General features: G+C 39.0%; 1 protein-coding gene across 1 annotated transcript in view; it reads left to right on the forward strand.

Moving 5' to 3' along the window:
• The window catches only part of sult6b1 (sulfotransferase family, cytosolic, 6b, member 1), a gene marked incomplete at its 5' end in the record, with an annotated part of 106,696 nt that overhangs the window by 91,991 nt on the left and 2,029 nt on the right, over positions 1-12,676 (forward strand). Inside the window, 4 exons of the mRNA XM_079687540.1 lie at positions 5,278-5,369; positions 5,902-6,025; positions 8,995-9,089; positions 12,474-12,630. Of these exons, the coding sequence (XP_079543666.1) occupies positions 5,278-5,369; positions 5,902-6,025; positions 8,995-9,089; positions 12,474-12,630 (468 nt within the window). The remainder of the gene's footprint in view (positions 1-5,277; positions 5,370-5,901; positions 6,026-8,994; positions 9,090-12,473; positions 12,631-12,676) is intronic.

The following is a 12,676-nucleotide window of genomic DNA, read 5'->3' on the forward strand; positions in this document are numbered from 1 at the left end:
CAGCCTGTAGTCAGTGATTTCCTAATACATTGCTTTTTGCTTGGTGACACAGTTTAGTTGAATACTCAATTTTGATTGGTCAAATTCCATAGGTTGTTAATTCTTGCTAACAGACCGTTGCTAAGGAGAACAGACTGTTGCTAAGGAGGATCAAGGGACTATGTGCATTTATATTAATCTCAAATAATTTTGTGACCACGGTACAAGTTTAAACAGGTTGTGTTGACACAGTGTAAATAGCGCCTACTCTTAGTGTGTGTGTGTAATATTGCACTCCTTTATCATAATCCTTTCTTCTTCCACAAACACAAACCAAACCTCATGAAGTAATTAAGTAAACACATGTTGAGGGTGTCGGCCTGTGGGTGTTTAAAAGTCAAATCTGGGATTGTTAAAGTCAGAAAATGTCTATATATTATCATTTCAGCCTGGAGTCAGGGACAGATACAATTGACTAAAAACATGATTCAAACACAAATGGAGTCTTGGAAACCTTTCAACTGTTCAATCAGAAACATGTGTGTGTGTGTGTGTGTGTGTGTGTGTGTGTGTGTGTGTGTGTGTGTGTGTGTGTGTGTGTGTGTGTGTGTGTGTGTGTACAATTATTTAATCAAGGAACATATAGTCTTTCTGTGCGCGAGCTACATGAAAAGATTGACTTTACATTCCCCTCATTTGTCTTTCTAGTATTACCTCAGAGTTTAGGATTGGGAACAAAAAATCAGCTCAACAGTTTTTTGTAACCTGAACAAGACCAAAGCCCACGACCATGGTTCTGAAATTGCTCCAGTAATCTGCATTTTCCTTAAAGCATAAAATGTGGAAGAAGTTTAGTTGTACGGGAATGCTACGTTACGTTCTGTCTACAAGTATTTAACAACAATCAACATACAAAAATACAGCATTGAACAAATACTCTGCACTTATACTTCAGCAAAATAATTAATAATTTAAACAGTTTAAAAAGACTCTGTTACAAGTAACATTCCTGCTTTCAAAATCATACTCAATTAAAAGCATGAACAAATTAGCGACGGCCCATTTCATAATAAAACAGGCTATATTATCTAATATTATTGAATTATAATTCTTTATTTATAAGAATTATTACCTTTGATGTGTGTTCATTGGAATGTTAAAACATACAGAAGCCAGAGGAATTTAAGAGCAATAATATTCTGTAAAATGTACAAACAGGTTAAAGGTTAAAAGTTTAGTACGCCTGGCAGCTCATTCCAGGTTTGCAGGGCGTGAAAGGAAAGGCAGATCCACAATCACCCGAACAGAGGGCGATTTAGGGACATGAGGGGAAGACTCTCTGATCAAAGAGTTCGATTACATGTCAGTAAACTGGATATGTATGTACTGCAGCAACATGTCAGTAAATTCATATATACTGTATATATCCAGTTTACTGACATGTTACTGCATTACAGTACATATATATATATATATATATATATATCCAGTTTACTGACATGCTACTGCAGTACAAATACTGTATATATGTACTGTAGTAACATGTCAGTAAACTTCATATGTACTGCAGTAACATGTGAGTAAACTGGATATGTATGTACTGTAGTAACATGTCAGTAAACTGGATATATATGTACTGTAGTAACATGTCAGTAAACTTCATATGTACTGCAGTAACATGTGAGTAAACTGGATATGTATGTACTGCAGTAACATGTCAGTAAACTGGATATATATGTACTGTAGTAACATGTCAGTAAACTGGATATATATGTACTGCAGTAACATGTCAGTAAACTGGATATATATGTACTGCAGTAACATGTCAGTAAACTGGATATATGTATGTACTGCAGTAACATGTCAGTAAACTGGATATATATGTACTGCAGTAACATGTCAGTAAACTGGATATATATGTACTGCAGTAACATGTCAGTACACTGGATATATATGTACTGCAGTAACATGTCAGTACACTGGATATATATGTACTACAGTAACATGTCAGTAAACTGGATATATGTATGTACTGCAGTAACATGTCAGTACACTGGATATATATGTACTGCAGTAACATGTCAGTACACTGGATATATATGTACTGCAGTAACATGTCAGTACACTGGATATATATGTACTGCAGTAACATGTCAGTAAACTGGATATATATGTACTGCAGTAACATGTCAGTACACTGGATATATATGTACTGCAGTAACATGTCAGTACACTGGATATGTATGTACTGCAGTAACATGTCAGTACACTGGATAAATATGTACTGCAGTAACATGTCAGTACACTGGATATGTATGTACTGCAGTAACATGTCAGTACACTGGATATATATGTACTGCAGTAACATGTCAGTACACTGGATAAATATGTACTGCAGTAACATGTAAGTAAACTGGATATATATGTACTGCAGTAACATGTCAGTACACTGGATATATATGTACTGCAGTAACATGTGAGTACACTGGATATGTATGTATTGCAGTAACATGTCAGTAAACTTCATATATATGTACTGCCATGGGCGTAATTTCCACTGGGGACAGGGGGGACATGTCCCCCCCACTTTTCAAAATCCTGTTTGTGTCCCCCCCACTTTTCAAATGTGTTTTTTTTTTTTTTACGCAAGTAAAAGTGGTCATGGAGGAGCGTCTGTGTGTGTGTGGCAGGAGCGCATTTTGTGTGACAGAGAGAGACAGAGAGAGTTACGGGGGTTGTTGTTAGCATCTGGTGCTAGCTAGGAGCTAACGGAGATTAGAAGCTGTTTCAACAATAAGGAGAGGGAGAGTCCTCTCCTGTCGGACTGAGAGGCTGAGGTAACATCAGCTCAGGGAGGTAAAGGACTCGCTGAGTGATTATATTGTAAACTTTAGTCTAAGTTATCTCAGTGGGTCTCAAACGGTTTGGTCTAAACAAATATGTCCATCTATTTAATATAGTTGTTCAAAATAAGTAATACAATTATTCCAATGTCAGTAAAGAATTAAAAACACAGTTTGAAAGGGGAGTGATTAGTAAAATATGCATAAATAAAAAGAAAGAATGCAGACTAGGTAAGATAAAGATAGGAGAGAGGAGTATATCAAGGATGTGTTATTGGTTGTGAGAATATTTTAATGTTTTTTGGAGTATTGAAATATATACAGTTCTGTTTCATATGAGTGTTGAGAGCTGTATCCATAAATCTCTTAATTTGTGCACCAGATTGATGCCTTTAACTTAAATTTAAAGAAAAAAATCTTCCCGGGGGTACATGCCCCCGGACCCCCCTATAGGATGTGCGGTCATCACAAATAAAACAGGTTCACATGGAAAGGACACTAGATTAGTTTGCGCACTCATTATATACACTACACATTTTTCTTGGATTAGTTAACACCATAGTCCCTAATATATCTGTAGAAAGGCAGGAAATGGAATTAAATCGAGGACAATGTTTCATTGCGGAGGACCCCTGTTTTGTCCCCCCCCCACTTCTCAAACCAAAGTTACAGCCTTGTGTACTGCAGTAACATATCAGTAAACTGGATATATATTTACTGCAGTAACATGTCAGTAAACTTCATATGTACTGCAGTAACATGTCAGTAAACTTCATATGTACTGCAGTAACATGTCAGTAAACTTCATATGTACTGCAGTAACATGTCAGTAAACTGGATATATATTTACTGCAGTAACATGTCAGTAAACTTCATATGTACTGCAGTAACATGTCAGTAAACTTCATATGTACTGCAGTAACATGTCAGTAAACTGGATATATATTTACTGCAGTAACATGTCAGTAAACTTCATATGTACTGCAGTAACATGTCAGTAAACTTCATATGTACTGCAGTAACATGTCAGTACACTGGATATATATGTACTGCAGTAACATGTCAGTAAACTGGATATATATTTACTGCAGTAACATGTCAGTAAACTTCATATGTACTGCAGTAACATGTCAGTAAACTGGATATATATTTACTGCAGTAACATGTCAGTAAACTTCATATGTACTGCAGTAACATGTCAGTACACTGGATATATAGGTACTGCAGTAACATGTCAGTACACTGGATATATATTTACTGCAGTAACATGTCAGTAAACTGGATATATATTTACTGCAGTAACATGTCAGTAAACTGGATATATATTTACTGCAGTAACATGTCAGTAAACTGGATATATATTTACTGCAGTAACATGTCAGTAAACTTCATATGTACTGCAGTAACATGTCAGTACACTGGATATATATGTACTGCTTTACCCAGGAAAGCTGTTGCTATAAAATGTTGTAGATGGATTTTTCTTTTTAAACACAAAAGAAGTCACAATGATGGCCGAGGTACTCTACACAGGTTTCAAATTGCAGAACGAAATACTTTATTCGTAAGAGATTAACATGCATGTATAAATGACAGTTAAATTATTAAAAATATGGTTAACAGTTTCTAAAACTACAGGATGTAATATTGCGTGACTTTTGGTTGCATGTTAAGGGTAAATTAACAATGAAAAGGGTGGGACTCTGACAACCTTTGTTTGAATCCTGTTTCCCACCATCAGTAAATATTTCTTTCTTAATCTTCCCTTAACCTCAAACAAAGAGAATATTGAACCAGATTTAACCAAATATTTTACAGAGATCAGTCATTCATTCTTTATTCAACAGTCATTTTAGGCCAGGCCATATTGAAGGAGAATGACAAGTCATGATCAGTCATGGCAGACATACTCAGATGTTGTATTTGAGTAAGATTAGCTAAACATTATTAGAAAATACTAACAATGGAAAAGTCCTGTATTCAAAATCTTTCAAAAGTAAAAGGACAAAAGTATTAGCATCAAAATATACTTGAAGTACCAAAAGTAAAAGTACTCATAATGAGTTAAGGGCTATTCAAGAATGATATGTTTTAAATGATTGTGTTTTAGTTATTGATCCATTCATGTGTTCATCACTTCAATGTTCAGCTCGGTAAAGGTGGGGTTTATTTGAACCGCTGGATGGCTTTATTTATAACCAAATATTATACATTATTATTGAACTTGCTAGAACCTTGAGAAGTTGGATACATGTAGTATCACTAAGTGTTTCAAATGTAATGGAGGATAAGTATAAAGCTTCATAAAGTGTGAAAGAAATACTCAAGATAAGTCAAAGTATACTTCAATGTGAACTTTAGTAAATGTACTTAGATGTGTTTTAAATGATAATGTAAGTCTGTCTCCCAGCATGTATACATATATTAAATAATGTTTTTGTCCCGCTCTGTCCTCAGGAGGTGGAGGAGGCTCCCTCTCGGAGGTTTCTGGGGACTCACCTTCATCCCGACAACATCCCCGCCTCCTTCAATGAAAAGAAAACTAAAGTAAGTTTTAAAAAGTCTGCAGGCACACAAATGGAAACTCTAAAAGGGAAACAGTGAAAGAGAGAGAGGTTACTTCAATCCTCAAAGGGGAAACACATGAAGACGTGATGGCTTTCAAAATGCATCGCTATTCTTCATCAGGTTATCCTTCTTGCAACAAATTAACTTAAAATACAAAATCTATTTATTTTGAATTCACAAAAGGTTCTGTTTTATAAATATCTTTTTGATAGTTATAATCTTTTTCCAATAGGAAACACCGCTTGATTGAGTTTGAATGAAATAAAAACGTACAACAGTAGTGACTATTAAAATAGAAAATAGAATATAATTAAAATCAATGTTTTTGCCTTTTTAGAAATATCCCAAAGATAGAAGAAATCAATCATTAGTATCCTTTTCAATTCCAATTATATTTATCTCTCCTTTTTGACACCATGATTGATTTCCCTCTTTTTCATTGACTTATTAATATATAATAGATTCCAGTTTAATGAGCTGAAGTGTTTGTTTTAAATGGTGTGTGTTACAGATACTGGTGATCTTCAGGAACCCTAAAGACACGCTGGTCTCCTTTTATCATTTCTCCAACAACAACCCGATGCTGCCCTCAGAGTCCTGGGACTCCTTCTACTCCAACTTCATGAGCGGAGACGGTGAGAAAACACATGCATGACTGAGAAAAATATTTATAGATAATTCTAGATAGATAAATAATTTGCTGAACAAGCACTCCTACTTATAATGAATTAGACCACATGGGATTAAAGTTCAGCCGTGATACAAAGAGGTTGATGAGCGCAAGAGGTCATCACTAAACACTTAACCTGCAACATGACTTAAAGCAGGGGGGTCAAACTCAATTTCATCACGGGCCTCGTAGGAACTATGGCTGCACTCAAAGGGCCGCTTGTAGCTTTAAGACTATATAAAAATACATATATAAATATTGAATATATATAAAATAATGTATTATATTACCTTATTGCCTCTGCATTGGATTATTATGGGATAGGGTAATAGCTTCATAATTAACTACGTCTGAAAGCAGAAGTATAGGGCCAATAATTGCACGTCTCTTCAGTGAAAAAGTCACAACATTATTTAAAAAGAAAAGCCAGATTCTGGGGGAAAAAAAAAAAAAAAAAAAGAAGTGAAATCTTGAAGAAATAAAGTGAAATTTTGAAGAAAAAAAAGTCAAAGTCTGAGGAAAAGGGGACATTCTAAGAAAAAAAGCATATTTTGAGGAAAAAAGGCAAATTCAGAGAAAAAAGTCTAATTTGAGATGCACACACACAAGGGGGGGGGGGGCGCAACAGCGGTAATTAAAGTTTCAAAGTCTCAAAAATGCTACAACTACTGTCACAAACTGGATGAATGTGAAGTATTTTGTTAAAGGAAGATGAAAGCGTAACTAAGGAGCTCTATTGGAGTGACTTTGATGGTTATTGGACTCAGGATTCATTCATTTGGATTCCCGATGTATGAAGAAATTAAAGGACGGCGAAAGTGGAAACAATTCACAAAGGGATTAAACTGTTTGAAACACATGCTCAAAGTAAGCCGGATTCTGCCGATGTGTTTATGTGGATTCAAAAGTCGTAAATAATCTACAAAATGGAGGAGACCGATCTGATCGGAGCAACTGAGACAAATAATCTGAAACTGGCATGGACAATGACTATGTTTTAAAAATGCGCTTATCCAGAAAAGCCCGATTTGGAGACTTTACGGGCAGAAGAAACATTTCTATTAAAGACAGAATTATACATTTCTGTCTTTTTATGCCTTTAATACTAACTTGAATTTGTATTAAAATTAATTAATCAATTATTTTTTATATATTTTATTGTAGAGACAAGGCTTTTAGTGACAATCATGTATTGCTTTACAATTATATGTAAAAAAAAAAAAAAAAGTCTAAATATGATATTTGGCCTCAAATCATCTGAGGCCTGCCCCCCCCCCCTGCGATCCCCAGGTTGGGAACCATTGCTTTTTTGACTTAATGCTTTTTTTAACACAACCAGACTCTGTTGACAAGCACGGTATTGGGGTTGAAATATTCAGATTATAGTGTACAGTTAAACTGATTTGTGTCTAAAACACATCCACAGCAGAGGGTTAAACACATGGATAAGGACCTCATACAACCTCACTTTAAACAAAGCAAACTTTAATTTAAAGAAATTCCTCTGTAAATTGAACCATACTGAGGGAGGAAAAAGGTAAACATGTTAGTAACCCAGTCATACAATGATTGAATGCATTTGCTCCTAACACCAGGCTGTCTGCTCTCACATCCTGACTGTGCTCTTAAACTATGAATCACTGTCACCGCCCACAGATTACAGGGCTGTGCAGAGGGGAACCTGCTACTTTCTTTTTCATCTCAATGCCAGTTACTAACAGATCATTGCAAGACGTGGTTCTCTGACATGTGCCACACTTCCAGTCATTTGGCTTCCACTCCTAAAACACCTATTCAATCAGCTGTGTCAAATATTCACACAATTGTATTTATATGTATTCTCTGTCAGATTCTCTATCGTCCCTGAGTCTGGCTTTTTGTTACTGTGTGTGTGTGTGTGTGTGTGTGTGTGTGTGTGTGTGTGTGTGTGTGTGTGTGTGTGTGTGTGTGTGTGTGTGTGTGTGTGTGTGTGTGTGTGTGTGTGTGTGTGTGTGTGTGTGTGTGTGTGTGTGTGAGTCTGTCTGTCTGTCTGTCTGTCTGTCTGTCTGTCTGTCTGTCTGTCTGTCTGTCTGTCTGTCTGTCTGTCTGTCTGTGTGTGTGTGTGTGTGTGTGTGTGTGTGTGTGTGTGTGTGTGTGTGTGTGTGTGTGTGTGTGTGTGTGTGTGTGAGTCTGTCTGTCTGTCTGTCTGTCTGTCTGTCTGTCTGTCTGTCTGTCTGTCTGTCTGTCTGTGTGTGTGTGTGTGTGTGTGTGTGTGTGTGTGTGTGTGTGTGTGTGTGTGTGTGTGTGTGTGTGTGTGTGAGTCTGTCTGTCTGTCTGTCTGTCTGTGTGTGTGTGTGTGTGTGTGTGTGTGTGTGTGTGTGTGTGTGTGTGTGTGTGTGTGTGTGTGTGTGTGTGTGTGAGTCTGTCTGTCTGTCTGTCTGTCTGTCTGTCTGTCTGTGTGTGTGTGTGTGTGTGTGTGTGTGTGTGTGTGTGTGTGTGAGTCTGTCTGTCTGTCTGTCTGTCTGTCTGTCTGTCTGTCTGTCTGTCTGTCTGTCTGTGTGTGTGTGTGTGTGTGTGTGTGTGTGTGTGTGTGTGTGTCCTCCCTCTGGAAAAACAATGGATTAAGAAGCGCTCTTCTCCTTATGAAATTAATACCAGCGATTGATAGAAAACATGGACCAACAGACCATAAGGTGAAACCTAATCTTTATCTGTGCAGAAATACCAGGTTTAAACCGAGTGAATATAAGTATTCAGATTTATATCATCGTTACGAATCAATTTACTGACAATCAATTATTCGGGGCAGTCCTACTAACAAGAGACTTAGAAGCTTGAAAGAAAGCGCCGTTGTAAATTCACCAGTGGGGTCTTTATTTAGATATACTGTACATACAACTTTCGTAGAACAAAACATTATAATATCTTCAGCTAAAAAAAAGTGTGTGTGTGTAGTTGCCTGGGGGTCGTACTTTGACCACGCTCTGGCCTGGGAGAAGAGGATGGACGACCCAAACGTGATGATCGTCACCTACGAGGAGCTGAAACAGGTAGATCACACACTCATCGATGTAAAAAAGGAAACATTATAACTTGCTGAATGTAACACATTGACTTGTTCTTTCTTATAGTTGCTTCATCATTACTTCCCTCAATGGATGCAGCCCATTCTTTCAGTTCATTCATAAAAAAATCCCATCCTGCAGAGTCACTCATTGAAGGTCCCCTAGTATACTGTTTGTCATCAATATATCACAGGTCTCAGATATATACAGAGCCTGTCTCTGATTGGCTGAAACACCAAACAGATTGTTGCAGCATTACCCATAATCCCCTCTGTTTCAGCCCTGTTTCCAAAGTGCTGATTCTCTGTCTGTTACTTTAGATGAAAATAAGGAGCCCCTCCCCACGCCCCTCTGAGAGAGATTTGGTTACAAAGAACTCAATGGTGCTCTAGGAGGAGATTCAGGTGATAAGGGGGGGGGGGGGGGTTACCTTGGTTGCTGATTGGCTAATGGTTACACAAGACAAAACATCGTTATGACATCATAAAGTGGCCAAAATCTGATCAGCTCATTTTCAAACAGGTTTTTATATAAATGTATAAACATTTGGAAATAAACATGTTGATGTAGAAGAGACATGGAGAAGAGGGGACACATGGTGATGTAGAAGAGACATGGAGAAGAGGGGACAGATGTTGATGTAGAAGAGACATGAAGAAGAGGGGACACATGTTGATGTAGAAGAGACATGAAGAAGAGGGGACACATGTTGATGTAGAAGAGACATGAAGAAGAGGGGACACATGTTGATGTAGAAGAGACATGGAGAAGAGGGGACACATGTTGATGTAGAAGAGACATGGAGAAGAGGGGACACATGTTGATGTAGAAGAGACATGAAGAAGAGGGGACACATGGTGATGTAGAAGAGACATGAAGAAGAGGGGACACATGTTGATGTAGAAGAGACATGGAGAAGAGGGGACACATGTTGATGTAGAAGAGACATGAAGAAGAGGGGACACATGGTGATGTAGAAGAGGCATGAAGAAGAGGGGACACATGGTGATGTAGAAGAGACATGAAGAAGAGGGGACACATGTTGATGTAGAAGAGACATGAAGAAGAGGGGACACATGTTGATGTAGAAGAGACATGAAGAAGAGGGGACTCATGGTGATGTAGAAGAGACATGAAGAAGAGGGGACACATGTTAATGTAGAAGAGACATGGACAAGAGGGGACACGTGTTGATGTAGAAGAGACATGGACAAGAGGGGACACGTGTTGATGTAGAAGAGACATGGAGAAGAGGGGACACATGCTGATGTAGAAGAGACATGAAGAAGAGGGGACACATGCTGATGTAAAAGAGACATGAAGAAGAGGGGACACATGTTGATGTAGAAGAGACATGGAGAAGAGGGGACACATGTTGATGTAGAAGAGACATGGACAAGAGGGGACACATGTTGATGTAGAAGAGACATGGAGAAGAGGGGACACATGTTGATGTAGAAGAGACATGGAGAAGAGGGGACACGTGTTGATGTAGAAGAGACATGGAGAAGAGGGGACACATGTTGATGTAGAAGAGACATGGAGAAGAGGGGACACATGTTGATGTAGAAGAGACATGAAGAAGAGGGGACACATGTTGATGTAGAAGAGACATGAAGAAGAGGGGACACGTGTTGATGTAGAAGACACATGAAGAAGAGGGGACACGTGTTGATGTAGAAGAGACATAAAGAAGAGGGGACACGTGTTGATGTAGAAGAGACATGGAGAAGAGGGGACACGTGTTGATGTAGAAGACACATGAAGAAGAGGGGACACATGCTGATGTAGAAGAGACATGAAGAAGAGGGGACACATGCTGATGTAGAAGAGACATGAAGAAGAGGGGACACGTGTTGATGTAGAAGAGACATGGAGAAGAGGGGACACATGTTGATGTAGAAGAGACATGAAGAAGAGGGGACACATGCTGATGTAGAAGAGACATGAAGAAGAGGGGACACATGTTGATGTAGAAGAGACATGAAGAAGAGGGGACACATGTTGATGTAGAAGAGACATGAAGAAGAGGGGAGACATGCTGATGTAGAAGAGACATGAAGAAGAGGGGACACATGCTGATGTAGAAGAGACATGGAGAAGAGGGGACACATGTTGATGTAGAAGAGACATGAAGAAGAGGGGACACATGTTGATGTAGAAGAGACATGAAAAGAGGGGACACATGCTGATGTAGAAGAGACATGAGGAAGAGGGGACACATGTTGATGTAGAAGAGACATGAAGAAGAGGGGACACGTGTTGATGTAGAAGAGACATGAAGAAGAGGGGACACGTGTTGATGTAGAAGAGACATGAGGAAGAGGGGACACGTGTTGATGTAGAAGAGACATGGAGAAGAGGGGACACATGTTGATGTAGAAGAGACATGGAGAAGAGGGGACACATGTTGATGTAGAAGAGACATGGAGAAGAGGGGACACATCCTGATGTAGAAGAGACATGAAGAAGAGGGGACACATGTTGATGTAGAAGAGACATGAAGAAGAGGGGACACATGTTGATGTAGAAGAGACATTGAGAAGAGGGGACACATGTTGATGTAGAAGAGACATGAAGAAGAGGGGACACGTGTTGATGTAGAAGAGACATGAAGAAGAGGGGACACATGTTGATGTAGAAGAGACATGAAGAAGAGGGGACACGTGTTGATGTAGAAGACACATGAAGAAGAGGGGACACGTGTTGATGTAGAAGAGACATAAAGAAGAGGGGACACGTGTTGATGTAGAAGAGACATAAAGAAGAGGGGACACATGTTGATGTAGAAGAGACATGAAGAAGAGAGGACACATGTTGATGAAGAAGAGACATGAAGAAGAGGGGACGCATGCTGATGTAGAAGAGACATGAAGAAGAGGGGACACGTGTTGATGTAGAAGAGACATGGAGAAGAGGGGACACGTGTTGATGTAGAAGAGACATGAAGAAGAGGGGACACATGTTGATGTAGAAGAGACATGAAGAAGAGGGGACACATGTTGATGTAGAAGAGACATGAAGAAGAGGGGACACATGTTGATGTAGAAGAGACATGAAAAGAGGGGACACATGCTGATGTAGAAGAGACATGAGGAAGAGGGGACACATGTTGATGTAGAAGAGACATGAAGAAGAGGGGACACGTGTTGATGTAGAAGAGACATGAAGAAGAGGGGACACATGTTGATGTAGAAGAGACATGAAGAAGAGGGGACACGTGTTGATGTAGAAGAGACATGAGGAAGAGGGGACACATGCTGATGTAGAAGAGACATGAAGAAGAGGGGACACGTGTTGATGTAGAAGAGACATGAAGAAGAGGATTTTGCATCGTATGCCACCTGTAATGTGTTTCCTGTCCTGCAGGACCTGAGCGATGGCATCCGTCAGATCTCCTCCTTCTTCGGATACACTCTGACGGAGGCTCAGGTGCTTCAGATCTCAGACGGCAGCACCTTCTCCGCCATGAAACAGAGCTCCGCTAACTCCCATGGGGCTTTGGGGGACGTATTCTTCAGAAAAGGTGTCTTGCATACTGTCTCTTTATCAATCATTATGAAGCAACAATA

The sequence above is a fragment of the Notothenia rossii genome (genome assembly GCF_949606895.1).
Source record: "Notothenia rossii genome assembly, chromosome: 6".
Lineage (NCBI taxonomy): Eukaryota > Metazoa > Chordata > Actinopteri > Perciformes > Nototheniidae > Notothenia > Notothenia rossii.